General features: G+C 38.1%; 1 protein-coding gene across 2 annotated transcripts; it reads left to right on the forward strand.

Annotated features, from left to right (window-relative positions):
- Nucleotides 1-1,297: 1,297 nt before the first annotated feature.
- Nucleotides 1,298-23,514, forward strand: TMEM182 (transmembrane protein 182). 2 transcript variants are annotated; one of them, XM_082062458.1, is made up of 5 exons: nucleotides 1,309-1,633; nucleotides 2,031-2,130; nucleotides 3,425-3,523; nucleotides 12,244-12,381; nucleotides 22,040-23,514. In XM_082062458.1, exons 1-5 carry the CDS (start codon nucleotides 1,493-1,495, stop codon nucleotides 22,261-22,263), a joined length of 702 nt encoding a protein of 233 aa, XP_081918584.1. In that variant the 5' UTR covers nucleotides 1,309-1,492; the 3' UTR covers nucleotides 22,264-23,514. The 2 variants fall into 2 exon arrangements, with proteins under 2 accessions (XP_081918585.1, XP_081918584.1); XM_082062459.1 differs by lacking the exon at nucleotides 12,244-12,381 and having other exon boundaries at nucleotides 1,298-1,633.
- The last annotated feature ends 2,178 nt before the right edge of the window (nucleotides 23,515-25,692 follow it).

Below are 25,692 nucleotides of genomic sequence, written 5' to 3' on the forward strand. Positions count from 1 at the left end.
GAAATTGTTCATTGCAGAACGGCCACCAAGTATCAGATGTGTTTGTGTATGAAGCTAGTATACTGTCAAGTCTGGATAAAATATGACTTGTAACAAATGCAAATATGGGATTAGGCAGATAACTTAGTGTTATAAAAACACTCAGGATACATCTCTGGTTCATCTATCTGGAAATGAGGAGAGGTGGTAGAAACAGTCTTTTCCTTGCTCTCCTTGAGCACGCTGCCACACTCTCCACACAGATATAGGGATACTGGAAGTAGGAGTCCCTCTGGAGACCTAAACCTGTTGCAATAATATTTTGTGACAAATATTTTCTGGAGTAAACTGACTTCATCTTTCTCTTGGTCCCAGAATTTCTCAGCATGGGAAGTCAGTGGAATTTTTTGGAGGTAAGGGCTGCAGGATCTAGTGCATGATGAACTCAGCAAATCTCTACAGGAGCATGCCCTGTACTCCACAAGAAATGTTCGGGAAGGCCTGCTTGGCATGAAAAAAGTTGTTGGAAAAGCCTTCTTCTTGCGCAGTGAGTCCTTGAAATTTAAATGTGTTACCTCATCACCTTCCAAAATGGCCAAAATACACATGTGGGAAAGTTTTTCAAAAAGACTGAGGTTTCTTTAGGAGGTACTGGGGGGGTGTGCTATAGTAGTTGGTTTCACTTTTTCATCTTTAGAATAGCCTTTTTTTTTTTTTTTAATGGCATACTTTTGTGATATATGCATATAAAGTGAATGTGAAGAAATCAGGTAGTTAAATGCTTAGTTTAGTGTTGTTAAGGCCATTACTTTAAGATGTAGATTTTTAAATCTAACTGTATTTGTAATAGAAATGAGGATTTTTCAAAGGCATTTCTGCAATTTGGCTGCTATGTTCTAAACTTCCATAAAAAAATCTCAACCTCAATTTAGCAACATGACTTATAGTAACTTCCAAGGCATTGCATGCGTCTCTTTTCCTGCTAGCAGACACGGAAACATTCACCACCAAGCATGAACTTTGGAAGTCCTTGCTGCTACTGCGTGCCCCGTAACACAATTCACGTGGATGGCCAGAGCCATCGCAACTCCATCACCATCTGCATCTCCACTGATGTTCATGCAACAACTGCAATAATATTTCAAGTCAATCCCTGACTAGTTAGGGGAAGGTCAGCTATTTCTGACTGGCCTCACCCAGACAGAGAAACAGAATGAAGGTCTGCCATCAGTGTCCTAAAATAGAAGGCCCTTTTCAACTGTCAGGCTTGTGTCAGACACATGGAACACAAATTAGGAGACGCAAATTGACTCACAGGGCATTGGGAAACACAGGCAGAAAGTCAAGCAAAGAGAAACTTCTTCAGATATGAGCTGTATTCTCCAAACAGCTTTTTAGTCACTTTCCCTAACCTTTCATTTATTTTACTGCTTCATCTTAAGTAATTTTAAAAAGTACTTTTAATTTTTAAAAGTACTTTTTTTTTTTTTTTTTTTTAAATATAACTTTGATAATGAAACTGAGTGTGGGGATATTTTTTGGAGGCTTCTTTGCAGCTCTGGGGGTTTTACTTTTTTTGGTGGCATTTGGGACTGATTATTGGCTTCTTGCTACAGAAATAGGAAGGTGTTCAAATGCACCTGAAGATGTCGGGGTTAGTATGGACATTTTTATTTATAATCAGAATTATATATGTAGGTTTCTTGAATGTATTTATTTTGTAGAATTTACTTCTCTATGAACTTTTGAATAAGCTCATTTTGAGCTCCTGGAGATTTACAAGCCTGCTTCAAGACCTCTTGTAACCAATTGTAATCAACTCTAAAATTAATTTGTCTTTTGTGATGCTACTTTTGCAACATGAGATTCTTTCAAAGGAAGTATAACTGTTTAGATATGCTACAGCTAACCTATATTCAAACAGGCTGTGTTTCATTGTGATGGTGGTGTTTTTTACCTCAATATCTAATTTCAGTTGAACTTGATTCTTTCAACCATTTAAAAATTGTTTAATAATGGCTTCTTTTTCATTTTTTGTTTCCCCCTCTTAGGGAGAGAAGGCCACTTTCCATCATGAAGGTTTCTTCTGGAGGTGCTGGTTTAGTGGAAATGTAGGAGAGAATAATGCTAGCATGTGGAATTTCTGGTACAGTAAGTAACTTTACATTAAGTCATACATACTTAACTATCACCTTATACAGCGAGTGTTATGGCTGTCCTGTTAACCTGTTAACCATTCTTATCAGGACAGCTTCTTGTGATTCATGGTTAAACAGACTGTTTATTTCTGTAACATAGGATAAAAGAGGTTAGTGGTTTCAATGGTCCATGAATTTTTCCTTGGGGAGTTTCTCCAACTAGTTCTATGAGTGGGTTAAGGAGGGCAATTCCACTGTGAAAATGGTGTAGCACACATCATCTCCAGAAGAATCCCTCTACTAAATTTGCAGCTGGCCCTTTGCTTTCTTTCACTACATACCAGGATTCTGGAAGATCAGAGTGTATTTTCCAGCCAAAATCTTCCATGAAGAAGAGGTCAAGCAAAACTTTTCCTGTCTCTGACTGTACCTCTGAGGTACAAAGCTCTCTCTCCTTTTTGCAAGTTTTCCACAATCCTTGTGAAATGCAGGTGCCATCATACAAATTCGACTTCAATAACCCATATTTTATTAAAGTATTGCTTGGCCTTAGGTGGCAAATGTAATATTCACTGTAGTTAATCTCCCCTTGTTATTTATCTGGACAATTCTGTGGTCAACAATCTGAAGACTGAACGTGGTTTAAGCTATAGTCAGCCGTTATCTTTTGCAATGAAGAAGGTGATGTTTTTATAAGCTTTTAATATAAGGAGTGAAATTACCCTTCTTTGGAGATATTTATTCCATAGACTAAAGTCGTATTTGTGGAGACTGTAAACTTTCTGAAGATGATTGATACTTTTCACTGTTCTTTCACAAGAGAAAAAGTAATTTCCTGGTGTGCTGTGGTTTTGTTGTTGTGTTTTTTTGGTTGGTTGGTTTTGGTTTTTTGGGTTTTTTGTTTTGCTGTTGTTGTTGCTGCTGCTGTTGTGTTTGTTGTTGTTGTTGTCATTGTTTGTTGTTTTTTGTGGGACTTGCAATAATGAGATGGACATAATCCCCACAAGAGAAAGGTACATGTGCATATAAAAGCATACCTATGTATTGCATATAAATTGCAGGGTGCCTTCAGCAAGGCTGCTTTGCTGTTCACCTAATACAAATCTGTACTGCCCTTTAAGGAACATCCTTGGCTGGATAACAAGGCTGGTATCTCTTATCAAACCAAATCCACTCTAAGCTATTGCCTGGGAAAGAACCTGGAATTTTGACCTACAAAACTCAGTTTGCCTATTTGAAGAAGAGGCTTAAAATCATTTATTGTTAAGGCAGTAAAATGTTAATCTTTAGTTTTATTTCACTTTTAGCTAACCAGTCACCTTCTAAGAATTGTACACATGCTTACCTGTCACCATTTCCTCTTATCCGAGATGAACACAACTCAACCTCCTACGATTCTGCAGTCAGTAAGTATTTTTTTTGTCTGCAAATGGATACAATGTCTGTAGTTTCAAAAAAACAATTTGGATGCTTCAGTATAAACAGCCTTATCGCTCCACACAGTTTAATTAATACAGTTTTGGTGTTTCGTACTTCTCATCATTTTACAACACACATATTTAAACCACTTAAATGAATGCTTAGCTTTAAGCATGATGGCAGAATGGAAGCAATTTCTTAAATAAGAGACATTTCCTTTTTTTAGTGCTTTTTATCCAACATGAAAAGTAACTTCCTTGGGCTGAATACATTAAAGAAGTACTTCTTCTCATGTATATTTTTTTTTTTAGTAGATTACCACATGCGAAATATATCACATTTTTACTTTATGAGGAAGGAGCAGCGGGGCCTTGATACTAAGTTTATTCAACTAACATATACTGCACCAACCACTGGATGTGACAGCTTCTCTCCATTGACACTACAGGGACCTAAGGCTCTGCAATTACTCTGAACAGTGTTTGCCATACATGAACAATATAGCCTAAGACTGTAGCAATGGGGTGTTTTGGTTTGTGAACCAAGCTCTTTTAAAATATATATATATATATATATATATATACACATATATATATTCTTAATAATAGTTCAAAATCCTTATGATGTTAAATGGCGATATTAATACAAAAAAACTTTAGTGCAGTAACAGAATCTATATAGAAGGTATACAGTAATTAAAAACCTTATATTTGAATGATACATGGAAAGCTCTGTTTTTATGACTTCACTTAAAAATATTGGTCACATTTCATCAGATCAAGGGCTTTGTGTGAACGTACTTGAAGTAAATCACTTCTGACACATTTTATGCAACTTTTTATATAACTTGTGATGTGTGGATGCTGAATATCTCTGAGCTCACTGACTCAGCGACTTGAGTGATCCCTTCCTGTCCTAAAGCTGTAATTATCCATTTGCTAACTTTGAAGTATCTTCAGAAACCAATTTTTATGCTGCAGACCTGAAAAAAGAAAAGAAGTTGGACTGATAATTGTTCTGTTAATCTTTAGAAATGATGAAGTGTTTGTCCATGCAGAATTCAGACCTCACCATTCAGAAATCTAATCTGTAACTTCACAGCACATCTAGAACAGTTTACCTTTTCATTTGAAAGTGACAGAGTCATCAGCTCCTAATAATCTAGACAGAGTTTGTATTCCACCATTCACTCCTACATTCACAAAGGATCCTCATATTGTACTGCATGATTACATAGAAATGGACAAACAAAGAATAAGGAAAGGAGAGGAATATCATCAAAATTTTAATTGATTTTAGTTAATGTTTGCCAAAAGAACCACTACTCAAATATAATTTTCCTATCTATATTTCATATTAGGAGTTTAAAAATAGACAGAACTGTACTATAGATGCTGGCCCAGGTAGAGTGTATTCAGAGCCATTCTTGCTATATAAATAGATACAGTTGGATTGCTTTCAAGCTCATTAAAACTGAAGAGGCTTTTTTTATTCCTCCAGTTCATTTTCAGCTTCCAATCTGAGTTATTTACTAGGGCAGGTATGGTTGTTTAAGTATCTTTCACAACTTTTTATGAAGAAGGTTATGTCATTGTGTGTTCTGTTAGTTGAAAACTTGTTTCTTCTTCAGTCTAGTTTGACAGTCCTGCCCATGATATTTGGCGAACAAGTTTTTAAAACCTTGCTGCAACTGCAGTTGCTAAATTAAGAAATACTAAAAGGTTATCCTCTTCTTGATTCACAGTGGAGGAAATGCTTCTCTGTAAAAGCCAGTGGTGAAAGCCCTTGGTTTGATTTAATGAAGAACAAGATTTTGTCAGCTATTTGTACATCCAGTTGGCTGCATCTAATACCGTACATCAGCTAAACATAGAACAAAAGGGCACTACCAAAGATTGAGGTTATTGTCCCTTTGTTTTTTTTTGGATTCTGCTACTGTTTCTTGATACAATATTACCATTTTCATGGCTCATATAGCTTTCTCAACACAGTAACTTTTGGGGATAAAAAAAAGAAATATCCCACATGGGTTTATCACAATGTTTTTAGTGAGTTCCTCCAGTCCTATTTTTAATTAGGAGTGGATAAGCAAAAATATTCTCTCATCTGAAAAATACTTAGTTGCTCTTTCATAGAAAAATAAACAGCTGAATAAAAAGCTTTAAATTTCATTAGAAAAAATCAAACGTGTGAACAACACATATTTGTAGAAATCTCTAACTTTCTGTAAACAGAACTGTGAGTTCCTGAGCAAGTAAAAGCACGTGACTTCTTTTACAGCCTCTTTGGCTTAAGAAACTTTGGGACCTTATTAGAGGAATTTAGATTTAACTGCAGGCCTTAGTGGAAACACAAGTCTGGTTTATTGGTGGAGTTCTGTGTTACCATCCAGTTAGAAGGGCTCAGGCAAAGAAAAGTTTCCTGAGGAGCATAAAATCTCTGATGATTTTTGAGTTAAGTGACCAGACCAAGTTCTCTGTTGACATTAACTGCTTTGGTATCCATAGGAATTTGACTCAGAGTTTTTCTGGGCCAGAATTCGAAAGAGGCTCAATCTATCCCCTCTTAGCTTGTTTACATATTTTTGTATGTTGGTTTTGCAATGGCTGTGTGGTAGTTCCCAAAAAACTCAAAACACTGAAGACCTTGAAGTTTAGTGTTATAGTACACCATACAAAGCTTTAGACCTAAGGCTTGGTTCATATAAGCCTAGACTATGAGCTCTTGGTGTCAAGAATTATAGCCTTAGATGGAAATGCAGAGACAGAAAAAGCCTGCAGTGCCTCTTGTATTAGGGATTTGAACGCATGTTTTAATGTCTCAGATTTCTTTCCTTCATTACTGTCAGATGCATAGTCAGCTTCAAATGGTTAGATAGCATTACCTTGAAACTGCAGCTTTCTCTGTCTTTTAATCACAGTTATAATGTTTTTGTTCATTCTGTGGTTTTGTTAAATATCTTGGAGGAGTGGGAAGGACTTCACCTACCTGCAGTGTAAGGTGTGGTCCAGAGCTGTGCTAACCATCATTTATGGTTAATGCACTTAAAGAAATTTGCAGGCCATGTCATTTGTCTTAACCTGAATTAGGTATCTATATAAACTCAGGGGAAGCCTGACTCCAGTGACTTTCTATTATAGTAAAGTGGTTTATAGTGACAGCTGTTATAGTGTGCAGCTATTAAGTGGACTTAGACAGCACCTTATTGTGTTGTCAATACATTCATTTTTATGATGATTCACAAACATATGTGCAACAAAATACAAGCTAGGAATAAAAAAAAAATAAATTAGCCCATCCAGTAAAAGTGCCAGAGTAGTGACCTCTACATCCTAAAATAAACACACATCTGTATAATCATAATTAGATTGATTATCCCATCAGGCTATTTTGGAAACATAGTAGTATAGTACCTAAATAGTTATTCATTGCTAGCTGGATTAATGCATAGGATCATGTCATTAGGTTGTGTAACACTGACATTCAAGGACTATAAAACTTTTAAAAACTGACATTTACTAAAGGACAATACTACGCCTGTTTTGAAAAGTGTACGAAGTCCTTTACTTGTACAAGTAGTCCCATTTGCTATAGTGAGATTATTCCTAAAAAAAAGAAGTGCAAGATCTAGCACTTAGTCAAGTCATTAATTTTATTTTTGAGGGTTTATTCTTACAACTTTATTTGGAAATAACAATAGTTTATTAACTGTTGTAAATTGCCCCAGCACCTTCTGAAGCTAAATTGGAAGCCATTTAATGGGGCTGCACTGACACATTAGTTTAATACTCTGAATTGTAGCTGCTATTACTTTTTTTTCCTGACCATTAGTATCTTATTTTGTCCGGCACTGGGCATTTTGCCAGCATTTGAAGCAGTGCCTAATAGAATGTCGAATACAGAATGTTTATAGGACTGAAGCAAAATTCCCATTCAGCAACTATTGCATCTAAAATGGTGTGATCAAATTTATTGGCGGGTTTGTTCCTAGATTGAAATTAGTGTAAAGTAATCCAGAAAATATCACCAATGAAATCTGAAAATAAAGATTGTACAGTGAAATGTTAGCAGCAGCCTATTTCTAGGGTAAAAAAAAAAAATTATATTAGGTAATACAGTCACATAATTGCCCATGAGAGATTGTTATACAGTACATTTACAAAGGGAGAACTCCCCAGCCACCAAGCAGTGATAAAGCAAGGAGTGTTTAAAGAGACAATGTATTCATACTGTGATTATTGTATTTGTTTTACTGTTAAGGTTATTAAAAAAAAAGATTATTACTACTAAGGGATTGTAAAGGGTACTGAGTGAAACTGAGAAAAGTTTTGCAAGGTTTACTATTTGTCAGCTGTGTCTCCTGTGCTGCTGCTGAGATGTTTGATGTCATTTACAACTGTTTATCTGCAGAGAAGATACCTCTGATTTAGAGCAGTTCAGGCACTTCACCTTTCACTGTATTTTATATTGTAAGTGATGTTTGGATACCTCTTGTCAGAAGCATTTTGATAACCTCTTACATTAAATAGAGAGTTAAAAAAGAAATATTCTAAAATACAGTCCACAGTCAAATCATAGGAAGAGTTCACTTCAGGATGTGAGCTTGTCAGTGAAAATTCAAGGCAACTTTTCCAAGTCTTTTTGCCTGTCATTAATATTGGTTATGCAGCATTCTACTCACTTATGCTTCAAAAAGTTTTTCAGCTTTGTAGTGCTTAATAATTTGTGTTCGATATTGAATTCGAGATTAAGTGGCTGGGGTTTTTTTTGGTAGGCCACAGAAAATGTATGGACTTATGGCTGAGATTTTAAAACACTTGAAGTCAGCAAGGGCAGTAAAATGTGCTATGGTTTCATGAAGTTGGTGTTAACATCTGCAGTTGTAGCTAGGTGTTGCATTTTGTCATTAACCTGTTCCTGAATAAGCCATTATGGAGTTTCTGAGGTGTGTGCAGCTACTACATGACAGGTGTGCACTGCAGGTGACACAGCTGTGTAACTTTGTCAAATATATTATTGCTTCTCTTTCATATCAAGCACCAGTAACATCTTAAAATAAGAATCTGTGGTGTCAGTTTATGATCAATGCTGGGATGTACTATACTAGAAAAGGAGTCTTTTAATAGTTTTTAGCCATTTATCTGAAATTGTGTCCCTTACTCAAAACCAGATACTTCAGCTAGTTTTCAGATGATGCAGAAGTCTCCAAAGGAACCTGAATTAGGATCTTTAGGGAGGAAAGCAAGTAACAAGGCAAAATTACATGTCATGCAATTTTGGAGGAATATCCTGCAGCTATAATATTCCCATAGTATCCTGGCTGAACGGTGCTGAACTCAAAGGCAAGCGTACCGTGTGTACTCCTGTTTGCCTCTATGTACTATTTTATTTTTAGGCTTGCCTGTCACTGCCAAGGCATATGTTGTACCCGATAAAGGGGCAGCTTACCAAGACATGTTACAGCACTCTTGCAACACAGAGCAATGATATCTAAGATTAAAACTACAGATAGATTTACTCGGACTCTACAGTAGTGCTTATAATTTATTTCTTCTAATGCATACTTGGAATAATGCATGTACTTGAGGTAACTAACTCAAACATATCTGTGAAGTACCTTTCAGAGGTAAGGGTACTCCTTGTCGTCTGGACCAGAACATGGGCTGTCTTATGAACTGCCTCAGTGAGACTTGAAATGGTGCAAACTTCTCTTAACACCTTGTACCTATACACTGAACCATTATTTCATGAAAGAAGATGCTTGTATCACAGTGTCATCCCTTTTCATAGGATATAAAGAAGCATAATTCACAGCAGCATCTACTGTTGAGGTGTTGTGTTTTGTTTTTTGTTTTGTTTTGTTTTGTTTTTTTTCTGTCATGATCCACCTCAGTCTCAGAGTAGCAAAGTCTTTGACTTGAAGGGTAAGTTCATTCTTAGGTAGATCTAATTTTAAGCAGCTTTTTTGTGTTTATCTTTAGATGTCAGCTAAAGCTAACTGACAGCAGTAGGGCTGCATTGTAATTTTGAATGATTAGCTCTGCAGGAACTGATCTTGCCCATCTAGGGAGAGAAGATGGGAAATGTGGTCTGTGCAAAAATGGTCTGAATATTAGATAAGTAAAGCCTTCTTTGCAGAAAAAAAATGTTACTTTTAAACTCCTTTACTAAAGAAAAAGTCTAAGTGCTCTTAGGATGTTTCCTCAGATCTATGCCACAAATGACCCTAATGACTCATTGTCTTGCAGATTAGAGGGGGTAGTCTTTTGCTTTAAAAGTAGCAGATTTGGGATCATTGCAGACTTTTTACCTGTCAACTCTGCTCTGTTTTCAAATTGATGTTTAATGATGGAATTAGCTGGTTTAACAATATTACAATTATCGGAATTTATCTATGATTCTCTAGAGTAAATAATTATTTCTAAAGAAATAGAACGGAAGCTTATTTCAGGTGATAAATCAGTATTTCACATATAATGCATCAAATAGTTATGCTGTTGGAGCAGAGAAACAGCTTTTCTCTTGTGTAGTTACAGAGAGGTTTCAACAAATTTTCATCAGTTACATTTGTACTCCTTTTGTGTTCAGTTTTCAGGAATATTTGAATAAATCAAGCTTTTTGGGTAAAATTTCACTAAAGGCAGACTTCAAAGCTTCTTGTAGATAATGAAACTGCATACTAATTTTGTAATTCTGGAGAAGCTTGTATCCTCGTCCATTCAGAAAGTAGCAACACTGCTGTATGACTTAGGTGACTGACCATAATGATATCAAACAAAGATTTTTCAAGGTCCATTTTGGCCAACGTGTCCTATTATGTAGCATGACTTTGAAGTACCTTGAGCCATCCATGTAAAAGAGTTGGGTGGTTATAGGCTGATTTAGCGGTATTAGGTTTTAAATGAGAAAGTAATGTCCCATGGACTTGGGGACTGCGATGAAGCTTAGCAAAGTAGCCCCATGAGTAAAATAATATGAAATTGCTTCAGAGACCCAAGACTGAAGGACTTGAGAGATTTACCTTTCTAGGTCTCCGTTCATTGTCCATTTACATTAAGTGAATCATTTAACTATGTATTTAACTTTAAACAGGTGCCTAAATCCCATAAGAGGTGGAGTACTTAAATCAGAACACACACTAAACTGCTTTGCTAATCCAGTCTTGTGTCTTACAAATTATTTCCATAGTTTTTTGTTTATGTGGAAAGAAGACTTGTATTGAATGCGGACTAAACTGCAGTTTTAACCCTTCTGCCAGCAACTTTCAGACACATTCATCCTTCCCATGCCCAAATCTGCTGATCAGTGTGGTGAAAACTAATATATCTCTGAATGCTTGCCTGGATTAAAAAGGATGTTATTTAAAAAGTGTAGCTAATGTGATGTGAATGTGATCTAGCTAATACAGTTACAAGGCTTATAAAAGCAATATGGTGTGTATTTTAACACGAGTTAAGCTGGTCAAGTTAAAAACTATAGATTTTTGGAACACATTAGTGGGAAGCACAAGCTGATAATGTCTAGAGCACCTTTAAATTTCAGATGAGAGAAACCTGAATTATTCCAGAATAGCTGTCTCTAACAAGCTGTATGAATTTGAAACTTCCATGATATGAACCAGTATAATAGTTCTTGGTTGTGTTTTGCCATAACAGTAAGTAGGTGCTGTCAAACGATAAGTGGCAGTTTCTTTTGTGACTCACTTTTTCTGACTTGCCAGCTGGCTTAAATGCTTTCCCTCAGTTGGGTGGAAATGTTTTTCACTGACTGAATTGTCAGTGCTTCAAGATTTTCAGATCTGACGATGGAGATCTTTGCAACTCGTAATTTTACTAATGGGTTGTGTTAATATACCAATTTTTAAATTCATGGGAGAAATTTATGTCACTCTTGTAGCATTTGTAAAATGATGACTTTGTTAAAGGGATGTGCAATTAACCAGCTAAAAAATAATTGTTAGAAAGAGTCTTTTGGCCAGAGTATGTCACAAACTCTCGGCTCATTTATCACCAGCTGCATCCATTAATTCAGCACTGCTTGGCACTGTCTAACAGGGGCTTCTGAAACATCACATTTTAAATTTAACAAAATACAAAGAGCTTCAGAGCAGGAATAGGCTGCTTTAAAATACTTAACTGTTTTTCAGAAACTTGGTTTACATTTTTTTTCCTCCTCTCTGCTACTTTATATTTCATTCTATTGAATATGACTGTATAGAAGGAGGATTAATCAGTTGTAAACTGTAGAGAACTTAAGATTGCTATTGGTGATATGGTATGAGCACTAAGAATGTCAAGATGCTACAGCTCCCTCCTTCTTCCAGACAATTTTTGTAAAACAATTGAATCCTGTCAGTCTACTCATTTATCCCCAAGAATCTTTGCTACAACTTTGGTGTACCATTCTCCAAAAAGCATAAATTTTTTTAAGTTGCTATGTTGCAAGTCACTGCTAAATATTAAGCAGATGGATTTCATTTGTGGTAGCTTACAACGTATTTTCTATGATCATCAGATAAGGACTGGCATTCAAACCTAATTTGGTCCACATGACATATAATATATATGCACAATGGAATGAATGCTTCATTTGTTAATAAGGAAAGTTAAAAGAGAGAGGGAAAAGAAAAATATTTGTTAGCCAAACATGTCACTTATTTGAGTTCTAAAGAGTATTTTGTTCTTTTATCCTTCCTCCCTTTCTCCAGTTTATCGAGGTTTCTGGACAGTTCTTATGCTCCTGGGCGTGCTCACTATTGTGCTGGCTAGTTTCTTCATCATCTGTGCAGCTCCTTTTGCCAGCCACATTCTGTACAAAGCAGGAGGAGGCTTTTACATCATTGCTGGTGGGTATACAGTTTGCTCAGTCAATTAAAGAATACAAAGGATTAGGTATTTCTCCCATATTCTGTGATCAAATATTGTATTAATTATGGTTAAAAGAAAGAAAAAGCATATGATGCTACCCTTTGGTTTGTGGGGTGCCTGCCTTGGAAACAATTATTTCCACAGTTATTTAGTTATGACACTATTCTAAAAGCTACTTTTGGATTAAGATAAAAAAATCCAAGACGAATCATGGAATTACACTGCAATTTCAATCTACCTTTTTTAGCAGGAATAATAATGCATTTTTAGGATGCTGCCTTATAGGATTCTTAAGGGCTTTAGCTAAGGAGAGTGTTTTTTTTTTATCAGTGACACAAAAGCAATGAAGATGATTATGGTGGGCTGCTTCTAAAGAAGTCATAAGACAGAGTACATTCACATGATTAATATAGGAAAAAATGTTTTTTATATGATTGGAATACATGAAATAGTTATCACATATGAGTAAGTGGGAGCTCTCAACTCTGCTATTGGAAGATAACAAATAACTGAATTCCCTCCTTCCTCACAACCCACACGTACCACGGAGGATGCCCCCTTTCAGGATTCAGCTGATATGGACAGATGTCTGGGACGCTGTTCTGCTAACCTTGCAAAGCCTGAGAAGGTGCTACATTGGTGTGTGAGATACAGTTGTGTAGGATGTAAATGACAGTATGTGCTCAGTCACTGTTCTCTTTTTTATAAAGTTTGATGAGAAGCATTCCTGTGACAACAGAATTGTGTTACGGGGTAGAGCCACTTGTGTCAGGACCAAAAGGCCTGGGCTCTCTTTCTGCTTCTGTTACTGACCTGCTGACCTTGCTTACCCGCTTCACCTCACAGCTCTGCATACACAGCTAGTGATCATTGTTCCCTTTTAAATGACCATCAGCGAAGTGTGAGAAGTATTTTATAACATTTTTGCCCCAAAATCTCCTGCATACTTGCATTTGATCCCTTGAGAATTACTGCCGCATTCTTTTAAAAGACATACAAAAAATATTCATAGTTTGATGGAAATTCTAAGATATTTCAATGCTTTCTGTCACTAATTTGCAGGCTAGAAGCCCATGTGAGTCCTGCTCTTTTCCTGCATTTGTACTCTGTAAAAACCTCAGTTGTCACTAGGAAGTAGCAGAGGCTGTTGAAGAGGAAACAGGGACTTGGAAGGCATTGGGAACTGATGGGCATAGGTCTGAAGAGATGCATGTGTTCTCCATTCTGGGTCACATCATCTTCCCTCACTTAGACAGGGCTTCCCTAGGAGGCCTGCAGGAGGCAATAACATTAATTGACAGTAAAAATGGTAGCTGTGTGAGAAGTTCCCCCACCTGGGAATTAATTTCATCCTGAAAGAGGGGCATAGTATGTGTCAAATGAATGTGTTATGGAGGAGCTCTACACCTCTCTTTCCTTTACTGAGGGAATCTGGAGAGACTATTTCTTTTTCAGATGTGTCATGTTATGTGAGCTTTATTTTCCCTGTGTGTTACCTTGGGCCTGTCTCTTTGCCCCTGTCACCCTTTGTCCCTCAAGAGAAGACATTCTTCAAGGGAAATTATGACTTCTTACTCTCTTTCAACCGTAGGACTGTTTTCAATCAGGGCTTTAGAGAAGACCTGTGTTATTTTTACTATTACCATTGTTGTTGAAAAGCAAAGGTATTTAGTATTCCACAGCACATGCACTTGTCCCAGTTACAATAACTTTATTATACATTCTTTTTCCTTATATCTACCTGAAATCATCCTTGCTGCAGATTGTGACCATTGGATCTAATCCTTTCAGTGTGCATGTGTCTGAAGAATCTATATCCGTCTTCTCTATAACTCCATTTACAAAACTGAAGATTGTTTTCCTCTCCGGACCAAAACTCGCTAGCTCACTCAGCTTTCCTCCTTTTCCTCCATCTCGCTAACTGTCTTGTTGGTCATCACCTCAATTTATCAGTATCTCTCTTTAACCAGAGTGGCCTCAAACTGGACACAGTATTCCAGATGTGATGTCACAAGTGCTGAGTAAAGGGAAATAACAGTATTTTCAAACCTGCTGACTGTGTTCTTACTAATGCAGATCTGCATGAGGTTAACTTCCGTTTCTGCCAGACCTGCTTGAATTCTTGCATACTGAGAGGGACTGTAAATTGTGCTTAAAGAAAGTTGCCTGTGAGGAAGAATCAGTTTTTCCGGGCCCCTTTGCCCTTCAAAACATCCTTTGTCCTTCAAGGTATGCTTTGCCCTTGAAGGCAGCCTCTGTTGAGATTCTGCCTACCAGTTCTCTGAACAGACTGTTCTCCTGAAGTTCTGGATTTTTTAATCTCCTAGTCACCTTCTGTATTCCTCCCAGGATACTAAAGTTTGCCATTTCATGGCCATTATAACCACAGCCAGCACCATTTGTCATATTCCTGACCAGTTTTTCCTCATTTGTGAGTGGCAGGTCCAGCACAGCACTTTTGTTAGTTGTTTTGTTCCACATCTATTTCAAAAAGTTAGCCTTGATTTCATCCATCTACCTGGATTGCTTACAGTCTGAAGTCTTGGCCTTCTAGGAGATGTTGGTGTGGCTGAGTCGCTCATGGGAACCAGAAATCATAACTTTTTCTAGTATACTTCTTCTTGGTTGCCTGGCCTGTAGCAGATGCCCACCATGACTACACCTTTTTGTCCACCTTGCAGATCTTAATCCATAAATTCTTGTTCCTGTGAACTCTGTGTATTCAACATATTCTTTGTGCAGACTACGTATATCCCACCCCATCTTAACTTCTTGTCCTTAAAGAGTCTGTATCCGTCCAACACAACTCTCCAGTCTAGCAAGTTGTCTTATCCTGTCTGCGATTGCAGTGGTCTCATCCATCATCCAGTGACTGCATGAATTCCTCCTATGTTATTCCAGTGCTGAGTCCATTTGTGTACAGGCATTTGAGATGGGCTTTCAGTTGTGCTGCTCTCTCAGTGGAAGTGTATGAGCCTCCCTCATTGCTCTGTCCCATGCATATGCTCTTCGTTCCCTTCCCCCTGCTTATCTGGAGGCTTTGATGTTCCTTTGCCAATGGTCTGTGCTTGTATCTCTTCTCAAAAGGTTACTGAGCTTGTTACTCTTGTCCCACCTTACCTGATGGGTATTATCTCTCCCCAGCAGTCCTTGTGTCTCAAAGAGGGTACCATGGTCACGGAAGCCAAAGTCCTGCTTGTGACACCAGCCACAAAACTAGGAGCTGATGTACATCAGTGTGTGCCAACTTTTCCCCAAGTCTTATCCTTTAGGCAGTGGATTAGAGAACATCATCACCAGTACCCCATGCCCTTATCTCTCATCTTCAGAGCCCTCAAGGACCTGAGGTCTCTCTGCCAGCATCACTGGTGTCCAGGTGGATGAACTGCAAAGGCTCTCCAAGGGCCAAAGGAGCCTCAGAATGCTCTCCATAGTATCACATATCTGGGCCCCAGAAAAGCAGCAAAACTACCCAAATAGGAATTCTGATGTCTGATCTATGGCAGAGTCACACACCTGCCTTTTCTTCATCCCGAACTTTAGGGCTGCCCACTTCTCTTACTAAGTGGTGCAGCTGCTAGTTCAAAATGGAGAGGTACAAACAATTATTAGTATTAGTGGCACCTTGTTGACTAGCAGTTTTCCCCATTAAGCTTTGTAACTACATTAACTACTTGAGGCTGAAAGTGAAACTGCAGATGCTACATCTGTGGGGTAAAGTGCATATCACTTCAACAATACAAAAATCAGTGATTTGAGCACTGTCTTTGCATGCTCACCTCTGTGTCTACAATATCAGAGGATGGAACAAGAGCAGCTACAGTAATACGAACTGTAAAAAGCCTTGTAGTTGCTTCAAAAATCATAGGAAAAGAAGGAAAAGCTGCCATAAAATAATCACTTGAAACAGCCTTCAATAAAGTCCGTAATTACCTTGGGCCTGTTCCTGCCTGGGTGGCAGTAAAAACTGTCATCTTGTACTGATGTCAAACAAGCAAACCCCCGGGATATGCATAGAGCATTACAGAGTCACACCCTTGTAAAGAAGCAAGATTAGAGGTATGACTTCCACTTCCTGCCAAAAGAGTGAAAAAAGCTGATATTTAATTCTAGCTCCTAGATGAGGACAAAAATCTGTCTTCAGAGATCGGTGCCAACTCCCATAACTCTTAAGTGGGATCTTCTGCACGTACTTCAGAGTGGAATGTCAACCATCCTTTTTAAATAAAATCACAAGAGGCCAAGGTAGGTGGTAGAATCTGTAATAAGGACAAGGACACAAAAATACAATTGCAAAAAAAAATTAGACACACATACAAGTTTTACTCAAGTGAGATAAAGATTTCTAAACTTCTAGGCACAAGTAAAAATCTCACATCATTCTTTCCAGCACCTGTTGTCTTCGTGTCTGCATAGTAAAAGATTCATGCCGTAAACAGCCATTCACCATTGACAAGTGAAAGGCATTTCTACGTGGGAAGAATAAGTACTAAAGGCCAGCAAACTGCTTCTTGAATTCATAAACATTTCCAAAGGTTCTCTATTCTTTCTCCTCTGCAATATGCACAAGTATTTCTTTGAAAGAAATTCAAAAGAATAAATGCAAAAGACAGAAAAGAGTGACCTCAGAGAAGTCCATGTCTTATCACACTGCACAGAGCTGTATATCAAACATGTGTGTTCTTAAAAATATGCAAAATGGAAAAAAAGAAAGAAAAAGGAGAAGGAGGGAAGTATTTATTTGTCTTAATCTCTCTCAGACATATTTCATGTCCTAGGAATAATTTCCCCCATCACTCCTGATACATGCAACTGCCGTTTTATTTTATATTCACTAAAAGGCAAGGGCAAATGGACACCCTCATACTATGAAAAAGGTCTAAATGCTGAAAATTTAGAAATACATTACAGTACACATTGTTCCTAAAAATATTTGCTTCATTAAATTGTGGAGTTTTTTTCAGTCTAAGTACTTTGCCTTGGAGCTTGAATATGAAAGTTCATGACATTCACAATAGATAGTCAGTGTAGGAGTGCAGCAACGGATTTCCCAGAATAAATATATGTTCATTTTAGTATATACTCCTTCATAATGGATACATATTCCTATTACACTTCAAATAGGTGCTTTCTCAACTCTTACTGGCATGACTAATATTCTGAAGGAAAGAGATAAGCTGGTGTGGCAAACCTGTGGATACAGAAGTAGGATGGAATAGCAGTAGTGTAGTTACATAAATAGAGGAATTCTTCCCATTGTCTTCCACAAACAGCATAAAATGTATCTAAGGAAATACTCTCCAGCAGTTAAAGAGTCTAATTCTGACCTCTCTTCAGTTTTGCATGGGCTCTCCCAATGGTTCTGAGTTACTAGTATTCCAGTGACTGTACTAGTTTCTGCACAATTGACTTCAAGTCTTGTGATTGGGGTGATATAAAGAAATAGGCTATTTTTTAACCTTTTGCAGTATAGAACTTTTATTCAAAAATGCTGTATTCTCTACATATAAATTAAGGCAGTGAAATTTTGCAATGATGGGATCTAGTTTAAAACACTTAAGCAGACCAAGATAGACAATTGCTCAACAAGATTTTTATTGCCTTCAGTCCAATGTCTTTCCTTTTGTTTGAGTACACTCCAGTGAATAGAACTTCACCAACTGGTATAAATAACAAAAATAGAATGCTGCAGAAATAATGTAGATGTACAAACAAAGTAGAAGGATGTAGAGGCAGAAAACTTGTATTTATTAGCAAATCTGGTGCGATATGTGTTAAGCAAATCTGCCTTGGCTTTGAGGAGCAAAACTCCTTTGAAAGCCAGAGTTGAGAGCAAAGCTTGGATACTTAAAACTGCTGAATATCAGATTAGTTGTTTCTGTGCCTCATTTTAATTCCTACAAAATGGAGATAAATCCAGCTTTTGATCTATATTTTTGTAAAGACTATATAAAGTGCTGACTGTTATTTGACATGACTATTACAGCTCATAATGCATAGACCCAATGGCTGTCTTATGTCCTGGAAAAAATACTTCACATGTTATGTGTATCTGAATTTTACATGCTGCTTAATCCACTGAACAAATTGTACTCTGTTCTTGATACTACTTATTCTTCAAAACTTTCTTGAACTATTAACATCCCTCCATTTTGTTAAAATAAGACAATGCAAACATAATAATATAATCTGAAAAGAAACAGTATTCTTTTGGAATCTAACAACCAGATAAATATTTAAGCTCTAGTAACCATTCATTAAGCTCATAACTTGACTTTGAACCAGGTATTTTGATGCAATCAATGTGGATGCTAGGAGGAAAAAACATTTAAATCAGAGAGACTTGCACATGTGCTTAAATTTAAGCACAACCTGAAGTGCTTAATGGATAGGAAGGAACTAAAGCCTCTGGCCCTAAACATCAAACGTTTTAAGTAGATGCATTAGTGATAATAGAAGTACAAGGTCTGCTTCTCTGCTCTCACCACTGCTTCTAATGTACTCTAATGTCTTAGGAAACGAGACCAAATGGACAAAACAGAGTCTACCTGTTAATAAATGCTCCTGTTTTCCTTTATCTCTGTTACCATTTGCAGCACACAGGAGCCTCAGTAAACCTCTGTGAATGTGCTTAACTCCCATGAAATCATAACTCTGTGAACCTTCGACAAAAGGAGCACTAATGAATGAAATGCTGTTGGAGGCAACAGGACATGGTCAGTTTTTACATAGCCTGATTCTACTGTTCAAGACATTTCTTGAACAAACTAAGCAATAAACTTACTAATTAGCCTCCCTTAGCAGATAATGAGAATCCTTAAATACTCCTTCAGAGCTGCAATTAACTAGGAGGGCTTACATATTGTCCCGTTTTCTTCTCTTTTAAAGGACATCTATCTCTGCTTGACATACATTTCTTCAGCAAATTTCCATGCCCAACAATTTGCCACACACAGGTATTAGCAGCTTGCTGTGAAATCACCCGATGGATTTCAGCTTCCCTTAAGCTGTTTTACCACTGGCAGCACTGGCTTGCTGTTTTGCACCAACATGGACTTGCCTCTAGTTTAACCACCTAGAAGGTGTTGCTTCAGACTGCCCGAAGAGCAAGGGGTGCCCATTTTGTGATGAAGACACCTCTGAGTCTTGTTTTTATGGCAGATGTTTCTGACTAACTGGGTTGTTTAGCTTTGTGTCAGCCCAGGGTGCCAGAGGTCAAAAGCGTTCCAGACATGCAAGGCCTGGTTACATTTACCTGCTGCTACAGTAAGAGAATATACATCACCACTTTCTGTAATTATTAGTGTTTTGGACAAAGTTTGCCCTGATGTAGAGGGTAAATAGCAGACTACAGACATTCGAAAATGCACAAGCATAGCCATCTGAAGAGGTGGATTCCAATGTTCATATGGATTATGCTGTATTATCAGATCTTTGGGGTAGAGGGTTTTTTTTGGCTGAAGTTTTGAAACCTTGAGAAAACTCCATGTATCTAATAACTCCATTTATGAATTTGGCCCTGAATCTTTTTACTTTTTACATCAAAAGTTACTACCTCTGGTTCTAATTTTCCTGTGTTGCATACATTATCTGCTATCATTAGATGTTCTGTTAGAGGAATCTTCTGCTCAGTTTGACTTATATTTGTAAAGTCTTCAATTTAATTTCTTGTTCTTTGTATCTGGGCCTAAGGTGATCCTTCTCTCTGATTGTTTCATCAGTTGCATTTTCGATACAATTGCAGCACTAAATGCCATCGAAATTGAGTTTTACTTACGTAAAATACTTTCAAAATTGAATTTATGCCTTTTAGAGTTGAGTGGTATTTTTTTTTTTAAACTTTGTTAGGAATTTGAGCCCTACCAACACCTGTAATCCTGGAAGTATATTTCATAGGCAGGAAATGTGACTGCCTCCTTTATTTAGTTTTTCTCCTTTCAGCCTCATAAAAATTGCAGAACCTTTGGGATTTTCAGTCACATTTTTATTATGCTTCATGTTAACTACTTCAGCTCGTTTTTTGGTGGGCTTCAAAAGGTAGTGCTCACAAACATTAAACTGTGAGCTCTCACCTGTCAGATGTTCAGGATGTCCAGAATGTAAAGCTGTTACATTTTGACTATAAAGCACCAACAAGAATGTAATGTCACCAGATCACCAATTTAAACTGCTGCAACTAACCTGATTTTGCCTGAAGCAAATGAGGGAGGGGTGATAAGAGTTGCTCCCTGGTGAGTGGGTAAGAAGGGCAGGGAATGGAGATCCCCAGCATGTCAGGGTGGGGATGAAGAAAAATAACCATGGAAGGTGATCAGGACCAGTGGGTGTGGAAGCAAATGCCTATCCATGGGTGCTTACAAAGTGCATTTGTGGGTTTTGCCACAAGTGTCACATTTACTCAAGGTTGCATTGCAAGTATTTAGGAAGATGGGGAAGAGACCACAAGAGACCTTTGACTTTGCTGTCCTAGAGCCTGTAGACTCAAATTTGGCAACAGATGTTCCCAGGAGTATGCACTGGCTTGTTGATTTAATGAGGCACCTGAACACCATGGGATAAAAACATGGGTGGTGTCCCCCAAATATTTTGTTGTTGGAATAGATAGTCCTGCTGCTGTAACTGTGCTGTGGCAGCTGGAGCTCAAGGAGCAAATGGGTACAGGCTCGAGCATGCAAAAAATTTAGACTTGTGCCCTCAGTTTTCCAGCAGATCTGCTAGAGCATCTGTGCTGCAGGCTTGCATTTCTCAAGTGTCCACATTCCTCTAAAGTGAAATGAAATATTAGGCATGCCACTGGTACTTTGGAATGCACTTTCTTCTTATATCTCCTTCTGGTGCATAGTAACAAAGAGATTAGCAGAGTTTGTAGGGACATGTGCTTCTATTACTAGCATGTGTAAACAATCCAAAGGCCTTTCAGAGGAGTGATTGGGAAAAGGCTGTGAATTATGTGGTGGATTATTTCCAGGAAACTGTTGTATCCAATCTGAGGTTAATACTAGTAGCCTGCTCATAACTATTATTTAATTATTGTTGGGTTTTGTTCCTATCCCAGGAACCTCTTTTCTAATGTGTAGGATTTTGAATGAAATACATCTGAATTTGTCTGCACAATATTTGAGTCTGAAGGTAGTATGTTCCAAACAAAACCCTTTTCTTAAGAAAAAAGAAGCAAAATCTAGAGAGGTGAAGATTATAGAAAGATTTCCCACCCCTTTCACCTTTTGATATCTCATCCAAAACATTGTGATAGAAACACTGTCAGAGTTTGGGAAGCAAAAGTGAGTTTTTTTCCCAGGTCATCCTATCCTGTCCCCCCTCCTTCCCCCTCCCTCAGCTCCTGAATACAATATGGTAAATAAGTGCCTAAAATTTGTCCCTAAACACACCTGCGTTTCAGTCTGCCTACAAAAAACAGATACATCCCTTGTCACGGGAGTATGCCTTTTAGTGCAAATCAGAAGCAAGGTGGAGAAAGTGCTTGTTAGACGAAGCCAAAGACAAAACCCATCCAGTGGTGACTGACCGTGCCTTGCAGACAGGGCCTCAAGCATTGATGGGTTTCTAGGTATTACAGTAAATGCACCCAGCATTTGTTTCACACTCTGTTTTTAAAACCTGGTGTTTCTTTTCCAGGTGTCTTGTTTTCGCTGGTAGTCGTGATGTATGTCATCTGGGTCCAGGCGATGGCTGATCTGGAAAACTACACAAACATGAAAAGAATGGATTGTCCAGACTTTACTGTTTATGTACGCTATGGCTGGTCTTTTATGCTGGCTCCTATAGGAGTGTTTTTTGCTTTATTGGCAGGAATGCTGTTCTTGTTGGTAGGACGTGCCATTTATTTACACTCAGACTAGTCATACATGGCTGAAAGGAATACAGGAATCCTAATGATTGTAAACTAGAACACAATTTTATACATTATTACCATTATGGCAATCTTAAGTATGCAGGCAGACTTCTGGAAATACTTGTGTTACTTGTTTAAGGGTAAAGGACACAAATCGGTACAGGAAGAAACTGTGTTTAGTCCAAACTAGTTTTTTTTTAATTCTTTAGAAAGTACACACATGGTTCTCCATATTGTACTATTAGCAGCATTTTTGCAGTTTTGCAAACAGAAGAAGGCAAAAATTTTCTGCAACCAAAAGCCCAACGTGAAGTGGGCCAAATCAACATTTTATACATTTGTCTTTTAACATTTAATTTGTGCTTCTTGTGGAGAATGGTACAAGGTAGAGGAGAAAACAAACATTCAAACACAGTAATTCAATCTACCTCCTCTCCTGCTTTCCACTACTTGCCTTCACATGAATACAAGCAAACATATTTGCACTTTATAAAAATAGAGTGCAGTTGTTTATGCAGCATCCATGGGAAGGGGACGAGAGAGAAGACAGTTGCTGTGAACAGCGACCTGGTACTAGTTCATACATGCAAAAGCTTAACTGCTTCAGTTACAAGTTTATCTTCTCTGTATGCATTTTAAAGCTGTGTACATCTGTATTCTGAAATCCATGTTTGTTGCACGATTCTGTAAGCCAATATGCCATAGTTAAATCACTAGCTGAAGTTATGCCAAAGCTGAACTTTGAATTACAACATTAATATTTTTAATCAGTTTTAAACCTTTTATTTTTGAATGGAATAATTGGTTCCTCCAACAACCATTTTCCTGGTTTGTGTAAAATGACTTTTTTATTTAAAACTGTTCATTATGAAGACAATATCTAGGACATGAAAATGTATGTTTTATGTAGCCTTCGTTTTCCCAAATATTAAAAATTGGCATTATAGACCAAGCCAAACTTGCCTACTGGTCATCCCAGGGAAAGCAGTGAGCCTAGCTAAGGTGGCAGTGGAGGTGGATTTGGTTCTGTATTGTACGAGCGGCTGGTTCTCTGTGTGTGTATGTGTGTGTGCGTGCATACGCTTGGAAGATGGGTGAGGATGAGACTGTGTGCATGGTACGGAAAAGATGGGGTGGAGTTTGGGCACTGGGCCCAAGCTGAAATTAAATCCATCTGAGGGTATGTTGGTTTTCACTTTGTAACTCAATGCAGAATAATTTGGGACCGATGGGGAAAAATAAAGACTGCATGTTGGTTTCTTCTTGTTCATGATGCTTAATTCCACAGCTGTTATGAATACTGAAAGCATCTCTAAAAGGCAGGAAAGGAATGCCCACCTAGAAGATGTGGTGGGTCAGATTGGATGTTGCTTCCATTTCAGGAGCTTTTGTGATTGGAAGCTTTCCAGCCTTCCCTGCTACTTATTTATTTTTCCATCATCACTATTAGCTTCATACGTTATAGAACAGGAAGACAACAAGGGTGGGGGGTAGGTGAGCTGCAACTATGAGGTTTGGCATAATTACCAAATCACAAAAGTATTTTTATTGGCAGCTAACATGGTGTTTTTAATTATTGTGTCAGAGAGTACGATAGGTGAATTTTAACCAAATATTAATAAGTGTGTATATGAACTCCATATAAATGATAGCCATCCGGAGAACATTAGGGTTCCAACATAATGCCCTTAGTTAGTCAGGAAATGCTGAAATTAACCCTGTCCCTTGTGCATATGGTATTATATTCCTGCCTTTAATTACACAATCACATACTGTTTCTCAAATAATACAATCTGTTGGTATTTACCCCCTTTACAGTCTAGGATACCCACTGGTGATTGTGGAGGTAAATTCAATAATCATGAGTTTCTTGGCTAGGTACCCCTCCCAAACCCTGTCTGCTTCTCTGCAGGGGAGTCCTTCTCCACAAGAGCTTAGAGGGGGGCAATATTCTTGAGCCACTTTCTTGCAACTTTTAGAAGCTGAAGGAATTGAGGGGTGCCTCAGAGCTGGACTTCTTCCAACAAACCTAACCATGTGTGCAGCACCAACTAATAAACTCTACAAGGAATGAGCCAAAGGCCCCTGTGGAGGCCTTAATTCAGCCCATGTGCATCTTCAGAACTCTCTCCATTACGCAGCTAAATTAGCTACACTCTTTTGTGCGAGATGGCCTCTCTTGGAGACAACCCTTCGGGTCAGATAGTGGGCATAATGGCTGTTGAAGATCCAAGGTGTTTCTGAGGGTTTCCTTAGAACCTTCAGGAAGCCTTTCTGGTGTCAGTAGAAATCGCTTGAGTACTCATAAATTCTTCACTCAAACTCACACCTTTGGCAATAGTCTGTAGCTTGATCCATTTGCTTTAACTGGATACCACCTTCTCCTCCTCACAGCAAAACTGAGAGCCAGTTTCCTTCTGAAACGGTATGGACAGGTTGCTTGCTCTCTCTGAAATGTGTACATAGCTGAAAATATGATGTGTGATAAGTAGCTGCTGCAGACCAGGGAAATATGTTGAGGGTGCTGGGAAGGCACTTCTGTATGGATATTACCTAAAAGCACAGTCTAACTAATGTTTTTCTGATTTTGTTAAAGAACAATGTGCAGGAGAAGGGGTTTGTAAGAACTCAGGGAAGACAGGCCCGATAAGGAGACTCACACCAGGGCATTCTTCCAGATAGCTTTTGTCTAGAAAATCCTTGGTGGCGACGCAGGGATTTTCATGATCAGAGCTGAGTAAAAGATTGTAAAGCCAAAACACTGTAACAAAAATATTCCATGAAATTGCTCAAAGAACTTTGTTCCTCACAATCCTATAGGCTTGTGGGGTTTTTATTTTTAATTGTCTGGTGTCTGGCTGGCTTAATAACCTGTGATCATATTGGAAGAAAAGAGATTTTTGCTTTTTTTTTTTTTTTTTTTTTCAAGTAATGTGTTTGGTAAAGTGATGGTAAAAAAAACAGGTAGATAAGAAGCATTTTCTGATTCCTTTCAATCTGACAATCATCTGCTTGTCCAGTGCAAACATGATGAGGACCATGGCTGCCCATGAAGGAGAGAGTGAGAAAACAAGGGGATGGAGGTAAGAAAGGAAAGAGAGAAAGGAGGGTGAGCATCCCTCTGTGATGCCCTCTGCCAGCCCGCTGTGCAGCTGTTGGGGATTTCTGGAGGATGCACTGACACAATGTGGTAAAGACAGCTGCAGACAAAAACAGTCAGAAAAGAATTTGCCCTGGGTTTATACTTGTTACTCATTAGGATGGCTGCTGGAAGTTTCACTGGAGCTGACCTGCATGAAATATGTGGGTGTTTCTTGACATTTATGTTTGTGAGGTAAAGCAATGTTCTCCTTTGAGGAAATGCAAAATAAAGCCTGCTCTATTTCTCTGCAGGGTGCCTACCTGCTGCAACTGAGACTGTACTCTACAGAATGCT

The sequence above is a fragment of the Streptopelia decaocto genome (genome assembly GCF_964273445.1).
Source record: "Streptopelia decaocto genome assembly, chromosome: 1".
NCBI classification, from domain to species: domain Eukaryota; kingdom Metazoa; phylum Chordata; class Aves; order Columbiformes; family Columbidae; genus Streptopelia; species Streptopelia decaocto.